Source organism: Vulpes vulpes, chromosome 3, assembly GCF_048418805.1.
Source record: "Vulpes vulpes isolate BD-2025 chromosome 3, VulVul3, whole genome shotgun sequence".
Classification (NCBI taxonomy): domain Eukaryota; kingdom Metazoa; phylum Chordata; class Mammalia; order Carnivora; family Canidae; genus Vulpes; species Vulpes vulpes.
The window spans coordinates 37,096,214-37,122,005 of NC_132782.1; the positions used below are offsets into that span (position 1 = coordinate 37,096,214).

The 25,792-nt window shown below is 38.1% G+C and overlaps 1 protein-coding gene across 1 annotated transcript in view; it reads left to right on the forward strand.

Moving 5' to 3' along the window:
* The window catches only part of SPATA16 (spermatogenesis associated 16), a 168,389-nt gene that overhangs the window by 90,971 nt on the left and 51,626 nt on the right, over window positions 1–25,792 (forward strand). Inside the window, exon 4 of the mRNA XM_072751263.1 lies at window positions 22,678–22,762. Within this exon, the coding sequence (XP_072607364.1) occupies window positions 22,678–22,762 (85 nt within the window). The remainder of the gene's footprint in view (window positions 1–22,677; window positions 22,763–25,792) is intronic.

A 25,792-nucleotide genomic window follows, 5' to 3' on the forward strand; every position in this document is an offset into this window, starting at 1 on the left:
ACAAAAAGCAAAGCAAATGGCACACTCAATGGCCAAAGCTAAAACAATGTGAATAACTGGGGCACCTGGGTGGTTCAGTGGGTTAGGCACCCAACTCTTGATTTCAGCTGGGGTCATGATCCTGGGAATGAGCCCTGTGTAGGGCTTCTGCTCTTCAGGGAATCTGTCTCCCTCTCCCTCTGCCCCTCCCCCAGCTCATGCGTGTTCTCTCTCTCATAAATAAATCTTTTAAAAAAATACAATTTGAATAATAAAGTAAATATTGATGGCATCAAATTATAACCCATTGAATTTTTTATAATCCATTGGATTAAATGAATATTCATATCTGAATTTATACTAATATAAAAATAATTGAATAAATATATGGGGGATAAACTAAAACTCTTCCTTACGAAGGAATACCAATTAATAAATGTAGAATAAATGAGAGAAAATCAGTGTTAGCAAACACCACAGTAATAATTGTTCCAAGCAAGATCTACTAATGGACTTTAATTTCAGCAATTCCACTTCCGGTACTTATCTGAAGACAACAAAAACATTAATTTGAAAAGATGCCTGTACTTCCATTTCATTGCAGTGTTATCTATAATAGCTGATATATGGAAGCAATCTAAGTGTCCTCAATAGATGAATGGAGGGGATCCCTGGGTGGCTCAGCGGTTTAGCGCCTGCCTTCGCCCCAGGGCGTGATGCTGGAGTCCCGGGATCAAGTCCCACGTCGTGCTCCCTGCGTGGAGCCTGCTTCTCCCTCTGCCTGTGGCTCTGCCTCTCTCCTTCTCTGTGTCTATCATGAGTAAATAAATAAAATCTTAGAAACAATAGATGAATGGATAAAGAAGATATGGTGTGCATTTGTGCATTTGTCTGTATGCACACACACATACACACAAAGAAATATTACTGGCCATTAAAAAAAGAGTAAAATCAAGCCTTAACATGGATGGACCTAAAGGGTATTGTGCTAAGTGAGTAAGTTAGACAAAGACAATTACCACATGATTTCACTTACATGTGAAATCTAAAAAATGAAACAAATAAAACAAACCGTAGAAACAGAGAACAAACTGGTGTAGGCACAGGGGGTGGAGGAATGGGTGAAATAAGTAAAGGGAATTTAGAGGTATAAACCTCCAGTTATAAAATAAATAAGTCACAGGAATATGATCTACAGCATAGGGAATACAGTCCATAATATCGTAATAGCTTTGTATGGTGACAGATGGTAACTAGACCTATCATGGTGATTCTTTTATAGTGTATAAAAATATCAAATCATTATGTTGTACACTTGAAACTAATATAAAATTGTATGTCAATTATAATTCAATAAGAAACAATGATCTCCTTCAAGTATTTATCAGATGAAGAGGGAATCCTAGTCACTTTATGGTGAAATAAATGAACAAATATCACCATAATCAAGTGATCATGGTTAATACCACCAGTAATAAAACATGTACATTACATACATCCCCCATTAGTATGCAATCAGGACATCCATCCCTTCTCTAGCATTCTTACCTAAAATGCATAGTTTCAGTCTAATCATGAAAAAATATCATACAAATTAAATTTGAGAAACAGTCTACAGAATAACCAATTAATTCTCATTAAGAGTATCCAGGCCATGAAAGGAAAGAAAAGAATGAAGAAATGTCAAAGACTGGAAGACACTGATGATACACAACAACTAAATGTATTGTGGGATCCTTAATTGGATCTTGGAGTAGAAATGTGGCCATAAGGGAAAAAATGGTGAAATTTAGAAAAATCTGTGGTTTATTTAGTAGTACTGTACCAATATTAATTTCCTGGTTCATTCACTACTCTATGGTTTTGTAAGTTGTCAAGATTAGAGGAGGCTAGCTAGAACAATATACATAACTCTGTGTACTATTTTTGCAGGTTTTCTGTAAATTTCAAATTATTTCAAAACAAATTTCCTTAGAAACTTATTTTTTATGTTTGTTTTCAGTCCATCTTGTGTAAAAGTATCAGCTATACTAGGTAGTGTTTCTCTGATCATCTCATCCACCATATTCTTAAATTTGAGACTTAACATTTTAAAGACATTTTTATCATCTTTCTCTCCCAGCCTATTTTGGGATATCCTTTGCCTGCTATAATTTAAGAACATGTTCTTTTTCTACATATTATATCTCCTACAGATTCCATCTTAATTTTAGCTTCTGGAGCTTATTTTGATATACTTTTATGCTCTTCTTTAATTACCTGAGTCATAAAATCTGGTGCTGACTCCATTAAGATTTGGGCTAGCCAATCAAGATCAGCAGTTCAGTTCTATTGTTACAATTGTGTTGGCCTTGGCAAGAGCTTTAAACCTCTGTGGAATGAGAATAATGGTAGGACCCAGTCTCATGTCTCCAAAAGTTATGAGAATCAACTCTCTTCCTTCCCCTAGATTCCCTGACATCATACTCTCTGGGTTTTTTCCCCTACTTCTCTAACTTTTCCTTCTTAATCCCTTATGGTTCAACCTACTGCTTAACAATTACTGTTTCCAAAGGGCCTATCTCCTTTACTCTTTTTTTAATTGTGCATCTACTTTTCCTTGGCCATTAAATGCTAGTTTTAACTAATCAATCTACTTATGACTCCCAAATTTATGCCTACTTTCTCAGATCTTCCTCCCAACCTCCACATTTATATATTCAAGCAACTTCTGGATATTCCCACTTGACTGTATTATAAGCATCTCAATCAAAACATATGTTCTAGATTGAACCCTATTGCTTTCAAAAACTTAACTCTCCAGTATCTTAATTATCTAACATAATGGATTGATTAATTAAATACTGGAATTACCCATGGAATACAATGCTACCATTTTAATTACTGCTACAGATGCAAATTTACTAATGTGCAAGCTAACCTCACCATATTTTTTATTTTAAAAAGCAGGTTAAAAAGCAAGGTGTGTAGTATGCTCTATTTACAGAGCAAATTTGAACACATCTCTCTCCAGACTAATTACTTTAAATGATTTTCCATAATCTACAAAATAAATCCTGGCAAAAAAATTAAAATGTCTCTTGTAATTAAGACCCTGTTTGTCTCTATGACCTCCTTTACACACACACTCACACGCGCACACACACACACACACACACAGTTTTGTTTTGTTTTTTAAGATTTATTTATTCATGAGAGATACACAGAGTGAGCGGCAGAGACACAGGCAGAGCAAGAGGCAGGCTCCCCACAAGGAGCTGGATGTGGGACTCGATCCCGGACCCCAGGACCAGGACTTGAGCTGAAGGCAGATGGTTAACCACTGAGCCACCCAGGCATCCCACACTCACACTTTAATACTGAAATACTACCCAAACACAGCATGCTGTTTCATACTTATACACATTTGCATATACTCTTCTCAGAATACCTTTTCCCTCTTTGGTTATCTGTGAAGCCCTTCTTGTGGTTCACCTCCTCCAGGAAGGTTTCCCTGACTCCTTCTGATAAGATTAATTATTATTTTTTCTGTATTATTTCTGTACCTTGTCTTTAATAGCTATTAGCCCATATGCCCTGTCATAATTATTTCCTTAAATGTAAATTTATCTTAAAATACCAGGGGTTTCTTGAAGATGAGGAACTGACTGATTCACCTTTTTCACCTCCACTACCTATCTTCAGGACTCAATCACATTAATCACAGTATAAAATATTTGTGGAACATAAATTAGAATGCATATGACATACCACAGTTAGCACATAACATACCATAGTTAGAGTACTCTGAAATGAAAGATAGTATTTATTGCTATTTAAATACATACTATAACACAATGATATTTTAAGTCAGAATTAAAAGGAATAAATTCTTCAAAAGGGGACTCCTTACCTAGATGTGTAATCTGAGTGTCAAAATCTTGAATCTAATGGTAAAGTAGGTAAAATCCCCTAAAACCAGACATGTATTAAAAGAAATACAGAATAAAAGGGGGAGCTTCTTATTCCAGAACTTTATAAAAGTCAACAAAAGGATTTATTGGAAATAATATGATCCAGACTCTTTAATGAAAACTTCGTGATTTTTACTCTACATCTTGTATGATTTGAATTTTTCTAAGCCTTACCAACCTGTGAACACAAATCAAATTATAATAATGGAAAAAAACCTCCATATACTGGCTTATATCCCCACCTGCATAATACAAGATTTTACTTCTCCCCCAACTAACTTGGGGTTTCTGGGATCTGACTCAGATGCACTCTGGAAAAGGAAAGAATGGCGTTGCATGGTATGAAGAGGTTAGTTTTTAATGTTAGCATGTAAAGCATATATGGGGTTTTGTATATACAATCTATGTATAAATATGCTCACAAAATACATTTAATGCTTATTGTAATATCCATAGAGATATTACATTCAGAAACTGTCACTCAATTTCTCTGCTTGGAATATTTTGGCAAATTAATGAAGATTCTCTTCCGTTGGCCTTTCCTGTCCATTGTCATCATTCCATTTTCCATACATGACTTTGCCAGTTCGTCTAACTCTTCCTTAGCCCTCCGTTAATTATCAAAGCTCTTCCTATAAGACTTGGACCACCCACTTGCCTGGCAGATGTTTGGTTTCTTTGCCACTGATCAGGGAAATCCTTAACATCTTTCTCACATTTAAAAAATAGGTTTAAAACCAGCAATGATTTTATTGCTGATTTGACGGATTCCATTCATTGCCTGTGGGCTTCAGTTTATTGAATAAAATGGCAAGCTGGCACTGGGTTCTATGTAAATTTTCATCTTTCCTTTTGTTTTTTTCACCAATATAATGGAATCCAATTAGGTTAAATGCATGTCTGATGTGACTTTGCTGTTACTGGGTTTTATACTAGTCTTCATTCTTGGGGTTCCTCATCGAGAAACTGGGAACAAGCCCAACCCCAAAGGCAAAGGGAATTACCTCTCTGCTAGTATAGTCTACATAATTCTCTTAGGGATCCCATAAGATTCTTCTTTTAGGTTTGTTGTATACCAAATGTTAATTTTTCAAATGACTATCATTGAATTATGGAGTATCTACCAATCGATTTTTGTAAAAGATTTTCCTTTCCTCAGATGAATTCTGTAAAATTATGGCCATGGCAGTAGATTTTTTTAAATCCTGCCTCTCTCTGAGGCACAAATGACTACATTGTCTCTTCAGGGATACAAACCCCAGCACTCTCCTGATTCAAGAAAATCTGAAATGGATCCCATTAATATAGGCCTTGGGACTTCCTGTGTCTCACATTTGATCAGCCCCAGAGCTATAGTAGCAGCTCAGAAGTACATTAACAGGGTTACTATTAACTCTTTAATTCTATAACTCTTTATACCCAGAATCTAGTGGAGTATATAAATTTAATAAGAAACAGGGTCTCCCTTACATTAACCATGAATATTTACCCTTATAATTTATCTAGCCCCCCAGACCTCACTCCCACCACCAACCCTAGACATACCCTAAAGCCCCACACCTTCCTTCAAAGGGATACACTTATTCCCTTAAATTTATAAAAAAAAATAGAATTTTGTTTATAGAGACTCTGAAATCTATCCCTCTGCAAACTAGTCTGCTCACAGAACTGTTTCTTCCCTTTCAAACAACTCTCTTGAAAAAATACTTGCCAGCTGTTATTGCTTTCCAAAATTATTTATTTATATTTTAATTTATAAATATGCTGCCATTACTTAACTCCTCTGGGCACATTTGCAAAATTAAAAACACAATTAAAAAAAGAAGACAAACACCATGCAAACTGTGGTTTATGGGGGGGAAAAAGAGCATCATCTCTGCCTACATTAAACCCCCTTCAAGCAAACATCTAAATAAACAGATAGACATTGTACTGTGTCTCAAAAGAAATGTAAAAGTTTCCTAAAATCAATACCATTAACCAGTTCAAGAATACAAAACTTCTCCTAAGAGCAAAACTGTTATTACCTTGTAAACTCAACAGTTGTAGTCCTTGAATCTAGCATCTGGCTTCTGACATCTTCCATGTAGTCTGTCTCAATAGCTCAATAATATAAATATTACTTGTAATTGGCACATAGTCAGTGCTCAATAAATTAATAAATGGTTGATTGCCTCTAATCTGTATACCATTTTCATTTCTAATCTTGTAGCTTTCCTTACACTGTTCATACCTGGAATCCCTCTTTTTTTCTTCTTCAGCCCAGCCTGTATTCTCTTTTCATCTAAGAAGCAATGTATAGAAATTTTACTTTATGTTTGTTTAATCGTTTGTGTGTATTGGCTAACCTGCGGAGTAGTGAAAATATGTCTTTATTATCTAATAGCCAAGTTTTCTGATTCCAAACTATAAATTTAAAACTACAAAATAAGCATTTGGAAATGAGTTTCAGCATAAAAATTAGAGTTCCTATGGATTACATCTCCCGATAAATTCTATAAGAAAGTCATCTAGCAAACTAAAGATAAATACATTTATCTCTAAGAAAAAACATACCTTATTGGAGAAAAAGTGCACATATATAAGCATTTTTTCCATAGAATCTTAAGTCTGAGAAAAAGTTGAACAGAATTTAATAGAAATGTATTACAGCCTACTGTATAATCAGCTTTTGCCAGAAAGACGAAATAGGAGAAGCAAAAAATAAGATTCCTGCTCTTCAAAAGCTTATAATCCTACTAGAGATAAGATAAACAATTCTCCTTACAGAGTATTAACCATGTATATTGAACCAAGGAGGGTGACTGTGCAACATGCATGCATGCTTTAAACATCTTCAGTGAGAAAACAATAGCAGACCACACCATTTATCTTCGGACAACAGGAATAGCCTAGGACTGTCCTGAGAAAACCTACATGTATTGTCACCATAAGTGTGGAGCCAAGCATGTGGCATCAGGGTGCTGACCACTCTCACCTGAGGTCTTCCCCGAAGCAGAACAGTCATAGCAGATGTACACGAAAGGTGTTTATCAAGGGGTCTCAAAACAGCTTAAAGTGCCTCTTGCTACCCAGTGTTTTTTTCTGTTTTGTTTGTTTTGTTTTTGTTTTTTGTTTTTTTTTTTAATTTTTATTTATTTATGATCGTCACACAGAGAGAGAGAGAGAGAGAGAGGCAGAAACATAGGCAGAGGGAGAAGCAGGCTCCATGCACCGGGAGCCCGACGTGGGATTCGATCCCGGGTCTCCAGGATCGTTCCCTGGGCCAAAGGCAGGCGCTAAACCGCTGTGCCACCCAGGGATCCCTGTTTTGTTTTTGAATGTCCTACTTCTTATATATCTGTGATTGCTAGTCATGCATGTTTCAGCCAAGACATTTGGTCTGGGTGATAGCATCAGTTGGTAAAATGTGACTGTGCATCCTGATTGAAAGAGGAAAGAGGACCAGGATCACCTGAACCTGCTCCTCCATCAGGGGTCATAGGCAAGACAGTTTCTCTTAGAAGTGGATTGTGTGAGACTGTCACACTTTATTCATGAGGTCAAGAGCACTATACTTTATTTCAGCTACTCAAACTAAATGCCATGCCCAACAAATTTGTGTATCCTTCCTGCCTCATGCTACCCATTATCAGCCACAGTGTCCTTCATGAGCCAAATGGCCAATAGCTTTTGGTTGAATGAGTGAGTGAACAAATGAGGTAGTAGCTACGGCTAAAGACAGAAGAATAGAGCTAATGGATAACAACTATTACTGCCCTCCCCTACCTGCAGGAAAATATCTCCAAAGGAAGAAACAAACGTCCTACTCCATGTACCATCGTTTGCCTCTCCAATGTACATTTTTTTCCAGAGGAATAGATCTAATTCAGTGGACAATTTGGTTTTATATGCCGAATCCCATTTTAACTTCAATAGCACATCTGTGTCTTCCTTCACTTAACAAAATCATCAGCAAATATTTATTGATGACCTACTCTGTGCTAGTCACTGTTTTAGATGTTTGGGGATACAACGATGAGGAAACCTTCAAAAATCTCTGTCCTTACCGATCCCTCAATCATTCATTCATTTGATAATCATGTAACAAGTGCCTACACTGTGCAAGTCTCTGGCGAATTCATAATGATGAATGAGGCATGATCCCCACCTCCACAAAATCATACTATATCAGAGATGCTTCTAAAGAATACCAATACCTCATCTACAAGGGACAGTTACAGGGCTCTAAGGGAAGACCTACAAACAAAATGGAATACAAGGATACAAGGGTGGAATACAAGAATATTTAAGTATAATAAGGGTTCAGGAAGGCCACACCAAGAAAATAGCATTCTCACTGTAGGCTCCCAAAACTACACTACCTATATTAGTTATTTGTATAAGCTTCTATAAGTCTTTTAAGTTCAAGAAAAAAACTTTAATAACAACCTAGAAAATCAATACATTTTGGAAACAGTCTACACCAAGCCTTTTCAATAAAGCAATGTGTATTTCATTTTCCTAAACATCAGTGTTAACGCCTGGGTAGAATAATAATTTGCAAGCTAACACTTAGTGCTTCCCAAGTAATCATGTGCTCTATTCTTCTGTGTGCATTACATAGAACAGAACATTTAATCCTTCTGCCAATGCTGTGAGGGTGGCGACTATTATTATCTGCATGGTAATATAAGGAAACCGAGGCACAGAGAGGTCGAGTAACCTGTCCGAAGTCCTAGAGATCGCAAATGACAGCACTGGGATTCAAATCAAGGCAATCCAGCTCCCGTGTCTGCATTCTTAATCCCTGTGCTGTATTGCCTTCCTGTTAATCTGATGAAAATAACTTATTACAAGCTATTAACGAATGATAATGCCTTCAACTTAAGAGAAAACACAACCGTGCAATGCTGTTTAATACTTGGACCTAGAGGAGAGACTAAGGTGTCATTTTGTGGCACTTCAAGTCATTGAGAGGAGCACTTTTGGAGCAGAGGACTTTTTGATGCCTTCTAAGTTGCCTGTATATATGAGAAGCTGAATGGATATGCTTGAAGATACTGAGAAAGGGAGACACTGAATCCTGTAATGCTGAGTTGAGGCCAGGAGAAGGTGGGTTTTACTGTGGAGGGTCTTCGGTGGCTACAACACAAAGCACACTGGAAAATAAGCAAAGAGATGCCACAACAGAGGCGTGGACTATTTAAAGGGGTCTAGAAAAGTGTGAAAAGCAAATCTAAACACATCATAATTTTGCCAAATGTCCACCCTGAATACATATCACTCCTAAAATCAGCAAATGCCTGTATGTTATTTTTATAGCCCCCTGGAAGAGAGAGCCAGCCCCCCTCCACCAGTGAGCTGTTACTATTTGGAGAACAGACTCTCTCTATTATATCTTCACGGGGTTTTCACAAATCAGTTTTGTCGTTATGGTGGTGGTGATGGTGTTTTGTTGTGGTGGTTTTCTGATGTGGATTAAATTGAGAATGCTACCTATAAAATTGTTTTAAAAATTCATTTAAGTGTCAGGAATCCCATGTAACAATTTTGACCATATTAATAATGTGAGGACATTCCCCAGGTATAACGTGCCTCTCTTCCTGCTTCCAGCCAACTTATTCTGACCTTGTTTCACACCACTCCTGTCCTTTCAGTATGGGAATCAAGCTTCCCTGAGTTGGGAACATCTGACTCAGCTTCTGACCCTCACCATCATCCCCCACATTCACCCTCAGGTTGGCAACGATCATGTTAATAATGAGGGCCTCAGCCTGAAATCTGTAGATTATTTCATATATTTCAAACTGTTTTACACATATTGTTATGCACACAAACACACGCAACTGCAGAATACAGGTATTATTAAAATAATCTGCATTCTAGAGACAGACCATAGATTGTTAGGATTAAGGGACTTGTGTAAGGTCAAGCAAGTTATAAAAGAGTAAGAGGCTCCATGGCCTGGGTTCAGCCCTCGCATAGGATCATGAAAACAGCACTTCCCCCTTCCTTTTCTTTCTTCCTACTTGGTGCTTAAATTATTATACCTCAGGGAACTTTTCTAAGCTACACATCCTCTTCCAACATTGGAATCCATTTTTCAATGGTAAGATTTTCAAGGCGGCCTACAGACACCCATTTAAACCACAGTTCAGGGCGCCTGGGTAGCTCAGTCAGTTAAGCATCTGCCTTTGGCTTAGGTCATGACCCCAGAATCCTGCAATCAAGCCCTGCATCGGGCTCCCCGCTCCACAGGGAGCCTGCTTCTCCGTCTCCTTCCGTCTGTCACTCCCCCTGCTTGTGCTCTCTCAGTCAAATAAATAAAAAAATCGTTAAAAAGAAAATAAAAAATAAACCACAACTGACTAAATTGATGTACATTTAATAATCATGTAATGTTTTACTAATGAAATAAAAGCAATTAAAAGCATAAAGTGACTTAATACATCTGAATTTTAACTGAATAGAAACTTCCAGCAGTTTTCTTTTGGCTTGTCTCTTTTGTTCCATTCGGGAGCCAAAAAATTATGCTGCTCAAGACTGATAAGGAAAATGCTCTGGATAATATGGTCTTCAGCTAAGAAAAATAAGTAAATAAAAGTTAATCTAAAAAAAAAAAAAAACCTTTAAAATCTGTCCCATCAACCTTTGAAGTACCTATGATTCCCCTTCAGAATCTCAATAAACAAATCTGAGTGGTTTTCAGACCCTTTCCATCTCATTGGTCAAAGTAATTGGCAAGCACCCCTGGCATAAAGAATGGGGTGCCCGGAGAAGCCGACCCCCCTGCAGTGCACAGACAGTCCCACACAACACTAAATGCAGCTACCTAAGATTGCCATGAGCGGCCACGATCAAGAGACACTGACAACGAGACCGACTCCTATTCCATTAAAAATTCAGATGCATTCAGTAAGTCCCTTTTCTCTTTTCATTTGGTCTTATTTTATCAGTAAACCATTGCATAACTGTTAGCTATATATCATTTCAGTAAACGGATTTAAATGGGTGCCTGCAGGCTGCCTTGAAAACCTCACCAGAGTGTACGCACGTCTACTTTGGTCCAATTGGAACATTAATTACCAGGTCCAAAACACCACCTTTACCACACCGAAATCCCTCTAGGGATTATCCCACTAATCCCTCTTTTCCCCACTCTCTCGTCTTTACCTGTAGGCCTCTGGCCGTCAAGAACTAGGCAGCTGAGTTTATGATCGCAGGCCAGTTGCACAATATGCTCATCATCAGGATGGTTTACCAGACTGTACGATCTCCGTATATTCTGCGACTCTTTCCTACCCAAGCAGAAATCAAGAGATAGAATGACAAGCGGGAAGACGGTACTTTTTCCCTTACTTCTAGGGCCTAACAAGAGTTAGTTCTGGCTACTTTCACTGAAAGCTGTTCCTCTGCTGTGAATGGGTTTATTTTCTGCTCCGTGTACTCTTCTTTCCAACTGTTTTGCATTTTATATTGGCTTCAGAAACTGCTGGTGTGAACTACTGAAAGCAAAATTAGACTCAGGATTGCCTGGTTTTGTATAGCCAGACTCTCCTCTAGCTTTTGCCCCTTTTTCAGATGACCTAAGATGACATACCTTGGTTTTTTTGGTTTTGGGTTTTTTTTTTCTGCCAAATTTTGCTCCCTCCTTTGATCCCGCAAAATGTCGAATAAAACTTGATAATCCTACTCATGATTCGAGAAACACAGGTTCTGAATTTTCCCAAACACCAAAAGGTGAGGGCGCCCTCTGCTGGTAATGAGATGTTCCAGGGATGGGGACATTTCCTGATCTCCCAAGGATTGGTCCTGGGAGGGTGACCTGTGACAGGATGAGACAGGAGAGGAACGCCTAGAGGAATGCTCCAGAAGGAAGCCTTCAAGAATGAGCACCAACAACACTTAGGTTTATCAAGCTCCATCAACGCTTTTCAGGGAGTCAGGGCAGCACATTACTTAAGTTGATGCTGGTTTGTGGTACCAGTTACTTTCTACCCAAGAACTATATACTGTTGGCTTCAGGTCAAGCCCATTATTGTCTCATTATTATTGATGATTTTCTGGAGAATCAGATACTTTCATTCATCTGGAAAAGGAGAGAACTCATCTTTAGGTTTTTCTTTCTCACAAGATTAATAGGATAATAGGATACGCCTCTACGGAAACAGCTCCCAGTGCATGACACCAGGTCACCACAGGGCCTGGAATGTTTGCCATATTTAAGGACTCAAATTCCTTCTCACTTACCTTTTTCATTTGACTTTGCCCTAAGGAACGGTGCCAATATTTCAATTTCCCATTTGTCCGCAGTCACTCCCTTGTTAAGGCTCATCCGATGTCTCTTAGAACTCCAGCAATATCCTCCCACTTCCAGCTTTCTCACTCTCAAATGCATCCTCTACAAAGTTGCCAAGATTCTCTCTTTAAACCATAGAACTTTCCGTGTTGTTCTGTATTTAAAACCCACATGATGGGCAGCCTGGGTGGCTCAGCGGTATAGCGCCGTCTTCAGCCCAGGGCCTGATCCTGGAGACCCGGGATCAAGTCCCACGTCGGGCTCCCCGCATGGAGCCTGCCTCTCCCTCTGCCTGTGTCTCTGCCTCTCTCTCTCTCTCAAATAAATAAAATCTTTAAATAAATAAAATAAAATCCACATAATGAAATCCATCTTCCTTTGTGCCTTCTTTGTGCCTTCTTTGCCTGCTCTAAACTCAGAAAATTGATCCTGCTGGGCATTCCCACTCACCCTCCTTCTTCTAACTTCCAAACCTGTGTTCAAGTTTTATCCTGTGCCTAAGGTGCCCTTCTCAGTCTCGCTCCCCTATGTTTGGCTAACTCCTGCTCAGCATTTTAGGCTGATCCAGGCTTTCATATGTTCTAGGTCCCCCTCTCCAACACACCAACCCTCTCATCTGCATTAGTGTATATTATCAATTTTTTCCATTTTACTCATTGTAACGTAATTATCTGTGTATCTTTGCATCTCCACTAGACCCTAATGATAGAAAATAGCATATTTATCTTAGAATCTCCTTCTTTGTGGAATGAAATAATTCATGAAGTATGTAGCTATGAATCTAATAGAAACCTTTCTCAGGCCCCTTTCTGTATCCATATGGCCAATCTGGTTCTACAGATCTTTTTTTCATCCCGGAGAGTAAGTGGGTCCAGATGTCAAGGGATACTACTTATAAACTCATATAAAAGGAGACACCCCAGGAATGCTCCTAATATGGCCACAGGCTATCATTGTCCCTGCTAAACACAAGTCTGAGAAGTCTTGACTGGGATAAGATGTCTTCCCCATCATAGAATCTGAAACCAGCAGTGACTGACATTTTTGAAACTAGAAGTTTTCATGTTACTCTCCCTGCCAAAAATCCTTCAATTGTTCTCCATTGTCTACAAGGCAAAAAATTCAAATCCATCTGTCTGGAATCCAAGGCCTACCATAACCCGTCCGAAACATAATTTTCTGGACTTTCTTCCCTTTCTTTTATTACACAGACCCCCTGCTTCTTCCCAGATCCTGTATTATACTTCAAAGCCCCGCATGTGATACGTCTCTGGAAAACAAAAAACAAACAAAAAACAAAAGCAAAGCTTCCTTTTTCTTCAGCATCACTTTAAAATAATGCTAGCCATCCTTGAGGTCTCAGGGTGAATCAGTCCATTCCAGCCAAGAGTAATCATTTCCCCCTTTACTGCTCTGTACTTCTTAGTTAACATTATATACTTAACATTTGCATAGCTGCTTGTGGGTACAAAACTGCCTTGTATTTTGATTACTCTTTTCAAATATTGTCATATCAATAGTTAATTTGGCATCTCATAAAGGTCAGTATCATGTCTTTTATACATTTCCATGTTACCATGACACCCAGTCTTGCCTATTGTAATAAACATAATAAACATTTGCTGATAATGTTGATGATAACCGTATTTGGGTGTTCCACACAGAAAAAAAATCAATGTCAATATCTAACCTTCATATGTAATCTAAGATGAGCTCCATTCATCTAGACTTCTTCAACCAAACACATTTATTTCTGTAGAAGAACCACATATCTCTTGACATGGCCAGGAAAGAAAAGGTAACTGTGTCAGATTAATAAGCCAGAACTAACAAGAAGACATGACTACTAGTGAGACAAGTGTGGAATGGCAGTAGAGGAGGAGGACCAGGTATCAATAGGCAAAAATAACCACGCGCCACACACACACACACACACACACACACACACACACTTAACCACAGGAATATGATTTTTAGAGAATGTACCACTGGTCAATAGTTCAGCAAGAAATTAGCATCAGGGAAGTCCAACCAAAGATAATGGAGTCTTGTAAAATATGCACAGAAAAAGAATGACAACATGCAAGTAGTACAGAACCATGCCTAAGAGGCCAACATTTGATGATGTATCTGGTTGAATTCTGCCCCTGCTGTTAACTTTTTGGAAATTAGCCTCCTCAATTTAAGAAACCTGACTTTCCTCATTTCATAGCTTGGTTTCAAGGATTAAATGAGATGTAAAAGCACTTACTATATGTATGGGAAGCCCTCTCTAAATATTGGTTGCTGTTACAAATAGTAATAGTGATACTATTATTATTGTTTTTTATTATCAACTGAGAATCAAGAGACAGGCAATATTTTAAATTCCAGATTAGAAGTAGACAACAAACAAACAAACAAACAAAAACACCCCACTATCCATTGCCAGGCAATCTTGCAGGGGCAAGCATGGCTAGAACCCCAGGATAATCAAAATCTGGAGTTACAGTCAAGGCAGAAACACATTAACTAGATTTGGTCTGCAAAAGGTAGAGACTTGGCGTCTGACAACTCTCAGCTATTAGAGTTAGGCAATTAGGCACAGAGGCAGACTTGTTACAAAGGTAGAGAGACCAAAGTATACCTTTCTTCAATGCTCACCAGCCCCTGAAATATGTGAACTCAGAACACTGTATGGGCTGAGGCCCGTGATGAAAACCAAATGACTAGGAGTAGTGGAGTGGGAGGAAAGCATAACCAGAGCAAAGTCCAAACAAAAGCAAATATAAATTATTGAGCACGAAATTAGTCAAGGTTCTCCAGAGTAACAGGAGGTAGAAGTATATGGAATTGGCTCATGCAATTATGGAGCCTGAGAAGTCCTACAATCTGTAGTTTGGCAAGCTAGAGATTCAGGAGAGCCAGAGGCTTGGTTCCAGGCTGAAGCCAAAGGCCTGAGAACCTGGGGAGCCGATGGTGTAAATTCCCATCCACGTTCAAGTCCAAAGGCAGGAGAAGGCTGATGTCCCAGGTCAACAACAATCAGAGAGCGAGTTCTCCTCTACTCAGCCTTTTTGTTCTATTCTGGCCTTCAGTGGATTGGGTGAGCCACACCCACGTCAGGGAGGACAATCTGCTTTACTCGGTGTACAGATTCAGATGTTAATCTCACCCAGAAACACTCTCCCAGGGATCCCTGGGTGGCGCAGCGGTTTGGCACCTGCCTTTGGCCCAGGGCGCGATCCTGGAGACCCGGGATCAAATCCCACGTCAAGCTCCCAGTGCATGGAGCCTGCTTCTCCCTCTGCCCCTCTCTCTCTCTCTGTGTGTGTGTGACTATCATAAATAAAATTTAAAAAAAAAAAAAGATTTAAAAAAAAAAAAGGAAACACTCTCCCAGACACGTGTTTAATCAAACATCTGGACACCCTGTGGTTCAGTCAAAGCTGACACAGAAAATCAACCATCGCAAGCACCTACTATTTGCCAGGTATTGTGTGAGGCACTGTAATGGCAGGCACTGTGGCTTAGAGCCCACAGCAGCGTTGCCACTCAAACTCCCAGTGTTGATGGAGATGTTCTGTGTCAGTCAATGTAGTAGCCACTAGCTGTGCATGGCTATTGAGCACCTGAGATGTGCCTCCTGTATCTGAGAACTGGGTTTTAAATTTTAATTTTAATTCTTTTAAAAACAAAGAGTCACATACGGCTGGTGGCTCTCATACTGGGCAGTCCAAGTCTAGGAAAAGAAGGTAACAGGTGATTCCAAAATGGGAGACTCAAGCAGGAAACAGAAGATTTGGGTTGAGGGAGGGTAAGATGGAATTTACTTACACAGAGTGGTCAGGGAAGGCCTCACTGAAGAGGTCACCAATGTTTAAGCTAAAGCTGAAAGGCCCAGATCTTGAGAAGCAGCAGGCAGGTAAAAAAAAAAAAAAAAAAAGGAAGGAATAGATTCCAGGTAGGAAGAACTAACATGCAAATGCTCCAAGACAGGAAAATCCATTTTTGCTCTGAGCGACGAATAAGCCACACTGATGGGCCATATATTGAAGAGGAAAACAAGGGCAGCCTATCACGACAGTAGTAGACCACAGAGGGAGCGTGGACTCTATTTTGAGGTCTTTTATATTTACATAGTTCTTAAAGATCACTGTGGCTGAGGGCTGTGTGGAAAATACGTGAGCCTGCAAAAGGCAGCTGTGTATGTGTGTTGTGTGTGTGTATGTGTGTGTTTACTTGAGTGGATTTGATGGTTTGGTTTCCCTCCTGATCAGAATACAATCTCTTCAATATTAGTGTATGTTTGTCTTTCAAAAGGAATATACACCGTAATCAGTCTTAATCAACCTAAATGAACAACATGCCCATACATGTGTTCTTCCTTAGGAGAAAGGAAACAACCTCCTAAGTATGTTGACAATAGGATTCTGTGGTTAGAACTATCCAATAGACCCGCTTCTAAGAAGTGTGTGTACCAGTTACATAAATGCAGTAGCTGCGTACAAACCCCGTAGGATTATCCTTAGACTCTTGGGAGAGGGCAGTTTCTGAGTGTAGGACAAAGAAAAGGAGGAACTTAAACAAGTTGAAAAAGACAATCATGAAACCCACTAATGTCAAGCAAAGGGGACCCATTGAGAAAGATTAAAGCTCCTGAGGTTAATTAATTAACCTAGGGAAGAGAGATTAATAAATTTTGGTGAGGATATGTAGAACCGCTATCCAGAGGATAAGGTCCAGGTAAGTTGCTTTAACCCTGGAGAAAAAACTGAAACCAGCAGACTAAAACTGCAGAAGATGCTATTTATGGCTGTGAAACTAAGGGATCAGTGAGGAAGGCAGAGCAATGTCCTTCTGTGGAGGTCTTTAAAACAGAATAGATTCTCATCAGTCTCATTTGAAAGGTTTAAGTGTGATCCTGCCTAAAGGCAAGGTGATGAACGAATGACTTTTCAAGGTCCCAGCCAGTCAGCCCTGTGAGAACACACAGCCGATTGTGTGCTGTGATTTTCTTTTGTTTACCCATATCTTATTGTTTTACACCACCAAGTGGCCACACTGAGTAGAAATGTTACGGATTTTGAATATGAACGTAGGCCCTGAGAATTGTCAAGAGTATACTCTCATAACCTCAGAACTGCACAGACCGTTTGGAAACATTCCATCTGTAAAATCACCTCGCATGAAAATGCTTAAACATCGTGATCCATGTATGGCATTAATTTGGAAAGCAAAACGGCGGGTACCTATCTTATTAATAATAACATGTCAAATTCTTGCAACGTGTATTTGCTGTTCTGTGGGAATGGGATTTGATTCACGATAAGCTGAGTTAGGACAGAAAAATCTTTTATTTTAGATACATATATATTTAAAAGCCAGATTTTGGCCCTTTTACATTTAACAGATGTATTAAGTAAATCAAATGTGACTTCAGAGACACTTTTCTAAAATGTAATCAAATATCATTTCAGAAGAAGAGTACAGTAGGCTCGCAGGGAAACTGACATGTCAGTGAAGGCATCATGTTAGAAAATAAGTTCAGATACAGCGCAATCGGCTAATGTGCTTCTGGTAGGTTTCCTCTTCAATTTATGTTAAAAATACATCAGCATCCATGAGCATTTATTAAACTCCAATGTGAGCTAAATGTTGGATTCTACATCGGGCAAGCCCACCCTGTCACTCCATTCCCACGCCCCCTCTAGAACAAAGGCATTGTTAAATGCGAGCAGTGAGATAATCCAGAGTATCCTTCTGGTAGGATCCTACCAAGATACGTAACTCTATAGCCCTCAGATTTTTGTAACAATAATTCAATTTTTTGACTTTAAAAAATTAGGTAATGTGTGGTCATTAATTCAACAAATATTTATGGTGTGACTACCACACCAACACCGTTCTAGGCACTGGGGATAGAGCCATGGATAAAACAGACCAAACTCCCGGCCCTCAGGAAGCTTGCATTCCAGGAAAGACCCAGATAGTAAATATTTTTGGCTTTGGTATGGATAGTATTGGAATGTGGTCAGGGGAGTCCTCACTGAGAAAATAACATCTGATAAAGTCCTAAAGAAAGGAGTGAGTATGTTCTAGAGAAGGAACATCCCAGAACAGGGATTGTCCAATGCAAAATCCCAGCGGCAACAGTGTACCCATTCTTTTTGAGCAACAGCAGAGTAGACAGCTGGTCTGGAGCAGAGTAAATCGGAAATGAGATCAGAGACCATATGACAGGGGGCTCAATGCCATTTTAAAAACTGGCTTTTACTCTGAGATAAGAAGCCTTTGCAGTTTTAAGCACAGTAGTGATCTGCTCTGAAGCACTAATTTTAGTTTTTTTTTTGCCTGAGAAACTGGATGGATGGAGAAGACTATTAGAGATTGGAGCAGGAAAGTAATGGAAGGTTAGAGTCTCAGGTATAGAAATATTAAGCTTGAAATAGCTACTGAGTATCCAAGTAGAAATGTGAAGAAGACAATTTCTACAAGTCTTGAGACCCAAAAAGAAGTTTAAGTTCAGGATATACGTGTAAGGGTTGTCAACCCATAGGCTGTATCTAGAACCATGAAACTGGTAAGATCACCAAGGGGTGACATATAGAAAGAGAAGGGGTCTAAACATCGCAGCTTTGGGCACTCCAAAGGTAGGCTTTCAGAGAGATGAGAAGATACTAGAAAAGGACACTGAAAAGAGCAACTAGTAAGATAGAAGGAAACAGGAAAGAGTGGAGTTGTGGAACCCAAGTGGGAAAGTGTATATTGGAAGAGGGAACAAGCTGTTGCATCACTTGCACCTGAGAGGATGTGCAAAATGAAGACTGAGAATTGAATCACTGTTTTAGCAGCATGGAAACCATTAGTAGCCTTGACAAGAGCAGTTTTCAGTGAAATAGTAGGAATAAGAGCCTTTCTGGCGTGAGTTCAGGAGCAAGCAGGAAAAGAGAAATTAGAGATAAGGAGTATACATGGCGTTCCCAAAGAGTTTCTGTGGGCTTGTTGTTATTTGTTGTTGTTTTGTGTGTGTGTGTGTGTGTGTGTGTGTGTGTGTAGAAGGAAAGAATTAAGATGAGAACTGGGAGGGAAGTGGATCGCAAGAGGCTTTGGGGATGTTTTATTTTAAGATGGCAGAGACAAGAGCATTTCTGTGTGCTGGTAGAAGAGCTCCAGGACAAAAGAAGAAAATGAAAAAGAGGAAAGAAAAGGAATGAGAGCGAGAGTGAGAGCGATAATGAGAGAGAGAGAGAGAGTTACTAGAGCAGTTCCATGGGTAGGATGAGATCTGATGCAGAAGTATGGGTGAGTGGACCAGGTGCACGCTCCACTGGGTAAATTGCTTAACTTGGTGCCAAGCACTAGCAAAAGCTCAAGAGGGACAGGTAGGAAACCACCCACTGTCACTGAAAGGGAGTTGGCTAACGTGATCCTCCAGTTTCGGTGCAGCTACAATATTCAGTAGATTAATGAAAGTAAGTTGAGTAGAATAACGACAATGAAACAAAGACATTTAGAAGCAACGTTGGGTCACACTGACTAGCCTCCAGGATGTTGGTCTAAAGGTAAACAGAGATACCTGAAGGGAAGTAGGAAGAATGACAGTTACTGTTTACATTTGATTCATGAGGTGAGTGTGCCAGAACTGGGATCCCACAAGGTACTTGACTCCCCGTAGACGCTCTGAGTTGATGAATTAATTGTCTTTGCCCTTTATAAATTCAGCGTGATTAAAGACCCCTGTCTCTTGCCTCACAGATGCTGCATGGTATAATGTTATTTCCATGCTCTTTTCGTGTTCTTCCACTGAATTTTATACTGATTTGTAAAGGCTCGGCTGGAGGACAGAGCTATGATAGGGAACCAGACAAAGGAAGGTGGGTGGTGAAAACATAACTGCCACTTCCACTAAAAAGAAAATGGGTTTGAAGCAACTACAATATAAATTGTGTTCCCAACATTAAGAGAAATAAGTTATACTTATTTATATATTAGCAAACACGTAGCTTTGTGAAACCATACTTTGTTGTTTAATACTAGTATCTTTTTTACTATTAGAATAATTGTGCTTCACTGAGGTCAGGTAATAAATTTCAAGGAATCTTAATTCTTCACTTGTTTCAATACAATTTTGGAGATGTGTTCGTTTGGAAGAAGACTTGAGCCCCCAGGTGTAATAAAATTATATTTAAGAATGTAGCAATTTGGCAACACATCATTACAGAAAAAGCAACTTTTGGGAAACATTAGTAAAAATACTAAAACTTCTGATTTTACAATGGTGAACTCAAAACCAAATCACCAAAAGCATTAAAAATCCAGGAAAGCTCTAGAAACCCACTGTTGTGATCTTTTTCCCTCACAGCTGTTCCAGTCTAAGAATGGCGATCATGAACGGAGGGAAACTACCCATTTACCATTTACTTAACTCAAGCCTCTGTACCTACGATCCAGGATTTATCTTTTACATTTTTCGCATGTTTCAAAATTGTAAAGTTTCTTTCTTGAACTCTGCACAGTAATCTGAGCACAATGCATGTATTGTTCCTAAAGAGAAAACAGTAGACTGAAATATTTAAGGGGGCCTGTGGCCAGAACCTATAGAAGCTGGTGCCTAACTGTTGATTGGCAGTTATATCAATGCTCGCCTGATGTTGCTCAACCTCCTAACTTATCTTACAATTAGGCAAACTATACCAAATCTAGCGTGCCATATATTTATGGAAGTGGAGTCTTATGGAACACAACCCCACTCATTTGTTTACTTATGGTCCGTAGGTCCTTCCACAAGGCAGTTACCCCATGGCCCACAGAGCCTAAACTATTTACTATCTGACCCTTTACAGGAAAATTCTACTCACCCCTGGTTTAACTAATGGCTGGTGTCCTCATTAAACAATGTTTGTTGAGCCATATCTACACATCCAAATGGTAATGAGAGGAGAAATCAGAGTGCAGAATCAAGTCGTCACCTAAGAGTACCCAACTTCTATAAATATGTGCGTGCTGTCTTTGAGAGTGAGATTTTTAAAATTTTTCATTGATTTCCTAAATTCAGAATTTGTTAAATGGATTTCTATTAGGTGACAGGTACCTAAGTAGACTTCCTTTTTAGGTAGTCATGAGAGGAAAATTTTTCCAAGTGTTTCTATCAAATGCAAATTTTGAAATTCACTTTTGCCCCCTCTCATCTATAATTTTCATAACTTTTTTTCCTACTTCTTACATATTCACACAACATCAAAACCTCCTAGGTCAGTTTATCTTATCAGTAAATTAGGGCTTTGGAAACTATAAAAAGGACTCTTAAAAGATTATATTCCTAAATTATTGTCATTTATTTTGAAATGTCAGTGGACAGCTCCTTCCCAATACCACACATGTAAAAAAAATATATTGAGCTGCATAACCCTCCAAATGGTGGTATTTTTCCCATTGTTTTTTTGTTAAAGTCCTAATTTTTGTCTGTCCTGAGCCAGAATCTAAACATTTTAATTCTTCCAGCAGAGTACCATAGTAAGTTTATAGCTGCTGTGCTTCAGACAACCTATATTTAGGGAAGGAAAATTTCTAATTCAATTTACAATGATGTCAAGAAACAACACATATCTGCAGGCAAAGATAAGAAAAACATTTAGGGGTACACCATGATAGCTCTACTTAAATAAATAAACTTTTGGTACTAGTGATTTGGTACACAGGATTATTATATGTTTAATTGGCTAACGTGACAATTTGGAATTACTTCTAGTCACATTTAATTGGATTTGGAATCTCTGGAGAAAAGAAATAGAGAGGCCTAGCAGAAACAGTCATAAAAGTAAACTGTTTTTCCAAAGGGTGCTAAGCAATGAATTAATATCAATTGCGCAATAGTTTTTAATATCCCCTCAGCTTAATAAGACTAATTCAGTGGTTGTACACACTAGATACTGAAACCAATTCAATTAAACACAAAAGTTGGGGGAGGGGAGTGTTTGTTGAATTGGAAAATTTTTTATTTTTACTTTAAGGAGGCCAATGTAATCACAGGTGAATGATCTTTAATTCAGGTAAAATCTGAGATATGCTTAAATAGCACTACAATAGTTCCCTGTACATGCTAAGCTAGGTTTGAAGGCATTTTAGAGTCCATAAAATATGTGCTGCTCTATAAATGCTTTGAAGCTTAATAAGGGTCAACCAAAACAATGCATTCCTTCATAGTCTTTAAGTATTCTTAGACCGTACAAGCAGAAAAAAACATCTAGAAGACAAATGGCTGGTTGTTTCTCTCATAGTTTTACTTTAGATTAAAAGAAACAACAGAAAACAAAAACCACCCTACTTTCTGCAGTCTAAAATGTGCGGCGGCTTTGCTTAATATTCATCTAGTCAAATTGATACATTACAAAATCTTCTTCCTCAGTATTTATACATATACTACTTGTTATGGTTTTCCTTCTGTCCTATAAATTTATTTTTTTTAATTGTCCTTGTTCTTAGGAGTGCCATGATTGCTGACTACATGTTCTGGCTCTGTGGAGGAAGTGAGCAGTGTATAAGCAAGCTCATCAAACTGTATTGGCAGGTAAAAATTGATGTCCCAACTAGGGAGGAGGAGCCCATCTCATTTTTAGAACCAGAATGAAGGATTGGTGCTTAAAAGACTGCTGAAAAAGGTAGCTCTGGCCATATCAATCAGAAGGTCACTACTCAGTAGTAATGTATTTGTAAAGAAGCAGATTGTCTGTGACTAATTTTAAGGGCAAAATTCAAGGTTGTTAGCCCTTGGCCCATACTTCAGTTTTACAACCCAATATAAATTTTAGACATCCCAGAAACTATTTTTCCAAGCATGCTGCCCTAATGACACGATCCTTTAAAATATGAACATTGTATTTTCATAGATTATTTTTGATCTATGATCTGTAGAAGCAGACCCTAGAAGTAATACCAATTACGTAACGAAAGAAAATGTGAAGATCAGTTGTATTTGTTGGGTAATATTTAGTATTTGGAACACTTATGTAATAAATTGCAGATCTTTTTTCTCACTTATTATTCAAAATGGCATCAAGAAGTCATATCAAAGGTCAATTAGATCCCAAGAAGAGAGTGGTAATCTCTTAGAATTATAAAGAGAACTTAAAATTCACTGGTTCAGTCTCCTTCACGATACATAAATCTATTCGCTTCCTGTCTGCTCTCAGCAAATTGTCAACAACTTTCTACTGAAATAGATCCAAAATGAAGAGCTCATTTATTCCAAGAAACAACATCTGATTTGCTAATTACTAAACTGTTTACCTCATGTAAAATGAATTTCTACCCCTTTAGAACTTCAATCCAGTGGTTCCCAGTAGGGAAACATGGACCGAGGAAACCCATTTCCAAATGAAATTGTTTCAAATATTTGAAAGTCAGCTACAAAAGACAAATCCCTCCTCTGTATCTTCTCCTCTCTAGAGTGTGTGGTCTTTTATTCCTTATACATCAAAATGATTTAATTTAATTTTCAAACCAACTAGAATAAGATCTGCTAAAACACATATATGAAAGGGAGAAATAATTATTAATAGTCTCCTGATGCTTCCTCACTTTTCCCATATTTTCAGCTACTGTGTCCTGGCCCTCAGTTTTCTGTCTCCATATCATGTGTTATCTTTATTAGACAGTAAAGTATTAGATTTATCATCTAAAGTGCTCAATAATTTAGATAGTTCCATCTAAATATTTGGAACACAATTTACCTATTTATAAAAAACTAAAGGTTTACATTAGTCCTACTATACTTGAGACTTGTGATTATTTGGGAAAAAAATGACCTAGTGAACAAAATATTAATCTCAAAAAAATTTATTAACTTGCTGATAAGTTTGAAACTTTCCTCAGGGAATCTGGAACACGCAAAACAGTAGCAGTTATTTAGAGCCATATAATTAAATATTTGTAAAGAATTGCTAGATATAAAAATATAAGCAAATAATATGAGCTATAAATATAATAAAGGAAGACTTTTTGTTAAAGGATTGAGAAACTTCTGGAGAGAAGTGGAAAGGAGTTGAATCTCAAGGATTAGATAACATTCAGCAAGCTTGGCATTTAACGAGTCCCAAATGAATGTTTGATTTAACTTACTCATTGACTAAACAAAAATTCAGTACTTACTGTGTTTTCTACATTGAACTAGGAAAAAATAGATCCAGTGTTGGTGCAACTGGTTAAGATTTACTGTGAATATTTTTTTTTGTTTCCTTTAGCTTTCAAAAAACACTAGTATCCTTAAAGAACACTAATTTACCTCAAAGTAGGAAAATAATCTCCACTTACCAATACATGCATGTTTGCTACACAAAAAGAAAACAAATTCTGTTAACTATTCTGTATTTATAAAAGATAAAATATATTTCTCTTTGTAGTCTCTTTTTTATTTTTTTAAATAATTTTTTAAATCCTCATTACCTAGTAAACCCATACCCCTACCCAGCCTCTCTTCTGGTAACTGTCTGTTTATTCTCTGTAGTTTAGAGTTTGGTTCTTTGTTTGCCTCTTTCTTTCTTTGTTTTTTTTTTTTTTCTCCCTTTGCTCATTTGTTTTGTTTCTTGAATTCCACATATGAATGAAATCATATGGTATTTGTCTTTCTCTGACTTATTTCACTTAACATTATACCCTCTAGCTCCATCCATGTCATTTCAAATGGCAAGATTTTATTCTTTTTAGCTGAATAATATTCCCTTGTATGTATGTACCACTTCTTCTTTACCCATTAATCAATCAGTGGACACTTGAGCTGTTTCCATAATTTGGCTATTGTAGATAATGCTGCTATAAACATTGGGGTGCACATATCCCTTTGAATCAGTATTTTTGTACTCTTTGGGTAGTAAATACCTAGTAGTGTGATTGCTGGATCTTAGTATAGTTCTATTTTTAGCTTTTTGAGGAACCTCCATAGTATTTTCCACAATGGCTACACCAGTTTCCATTCCCACCAACAGTGCAAAAACCTTCCCCTTTCTCTACACTCTCACCTTTTGCTTCTTGTGTTGTTGATTTCAGCCATTCTGACAGGTGTGAGGTGATATCTCATGGTAGTTTTGATTTGCATTTCCCTCATGATAAGTGATGGTGAGCATCTTTTCATGTGTCTATTGGCCATCTGTATGTCTTCTTTGGAGAAATGTCTATTCATGTCTTCTGGCCATTTTTAATTGAATTATTCATTTTTTGGTTGTTGAGGTATTCTTTTTCTCTTTTAATTTGCAGCAACTTGGAATATTGGAAAAGGGCCCTTGTTTGGAAGTCAGGTCTGATTCAGTCCAAGTTCTAACACCAAATAGTTATCTAACCCAAGGCAATTAGACTCTAGAGGAACTCCAACTAGAAAATAAGAGATGACTAGCAGAAAGTGCTTGAGAAGGTCGATTCTTATAGCTCATTTTAGCACTGAAATATAATATTTTAAGCACATCCAAAAATGTCACACATATTAAGATAAAAAGAAGCAACATAATTAGAAATTTCATCATGCAGATAAACTCCATAAACTGAATCTCTCTAACCAGCCTCAACATTAGCACACCACACCATTCTCACCAGTTACATACTTCCTTAT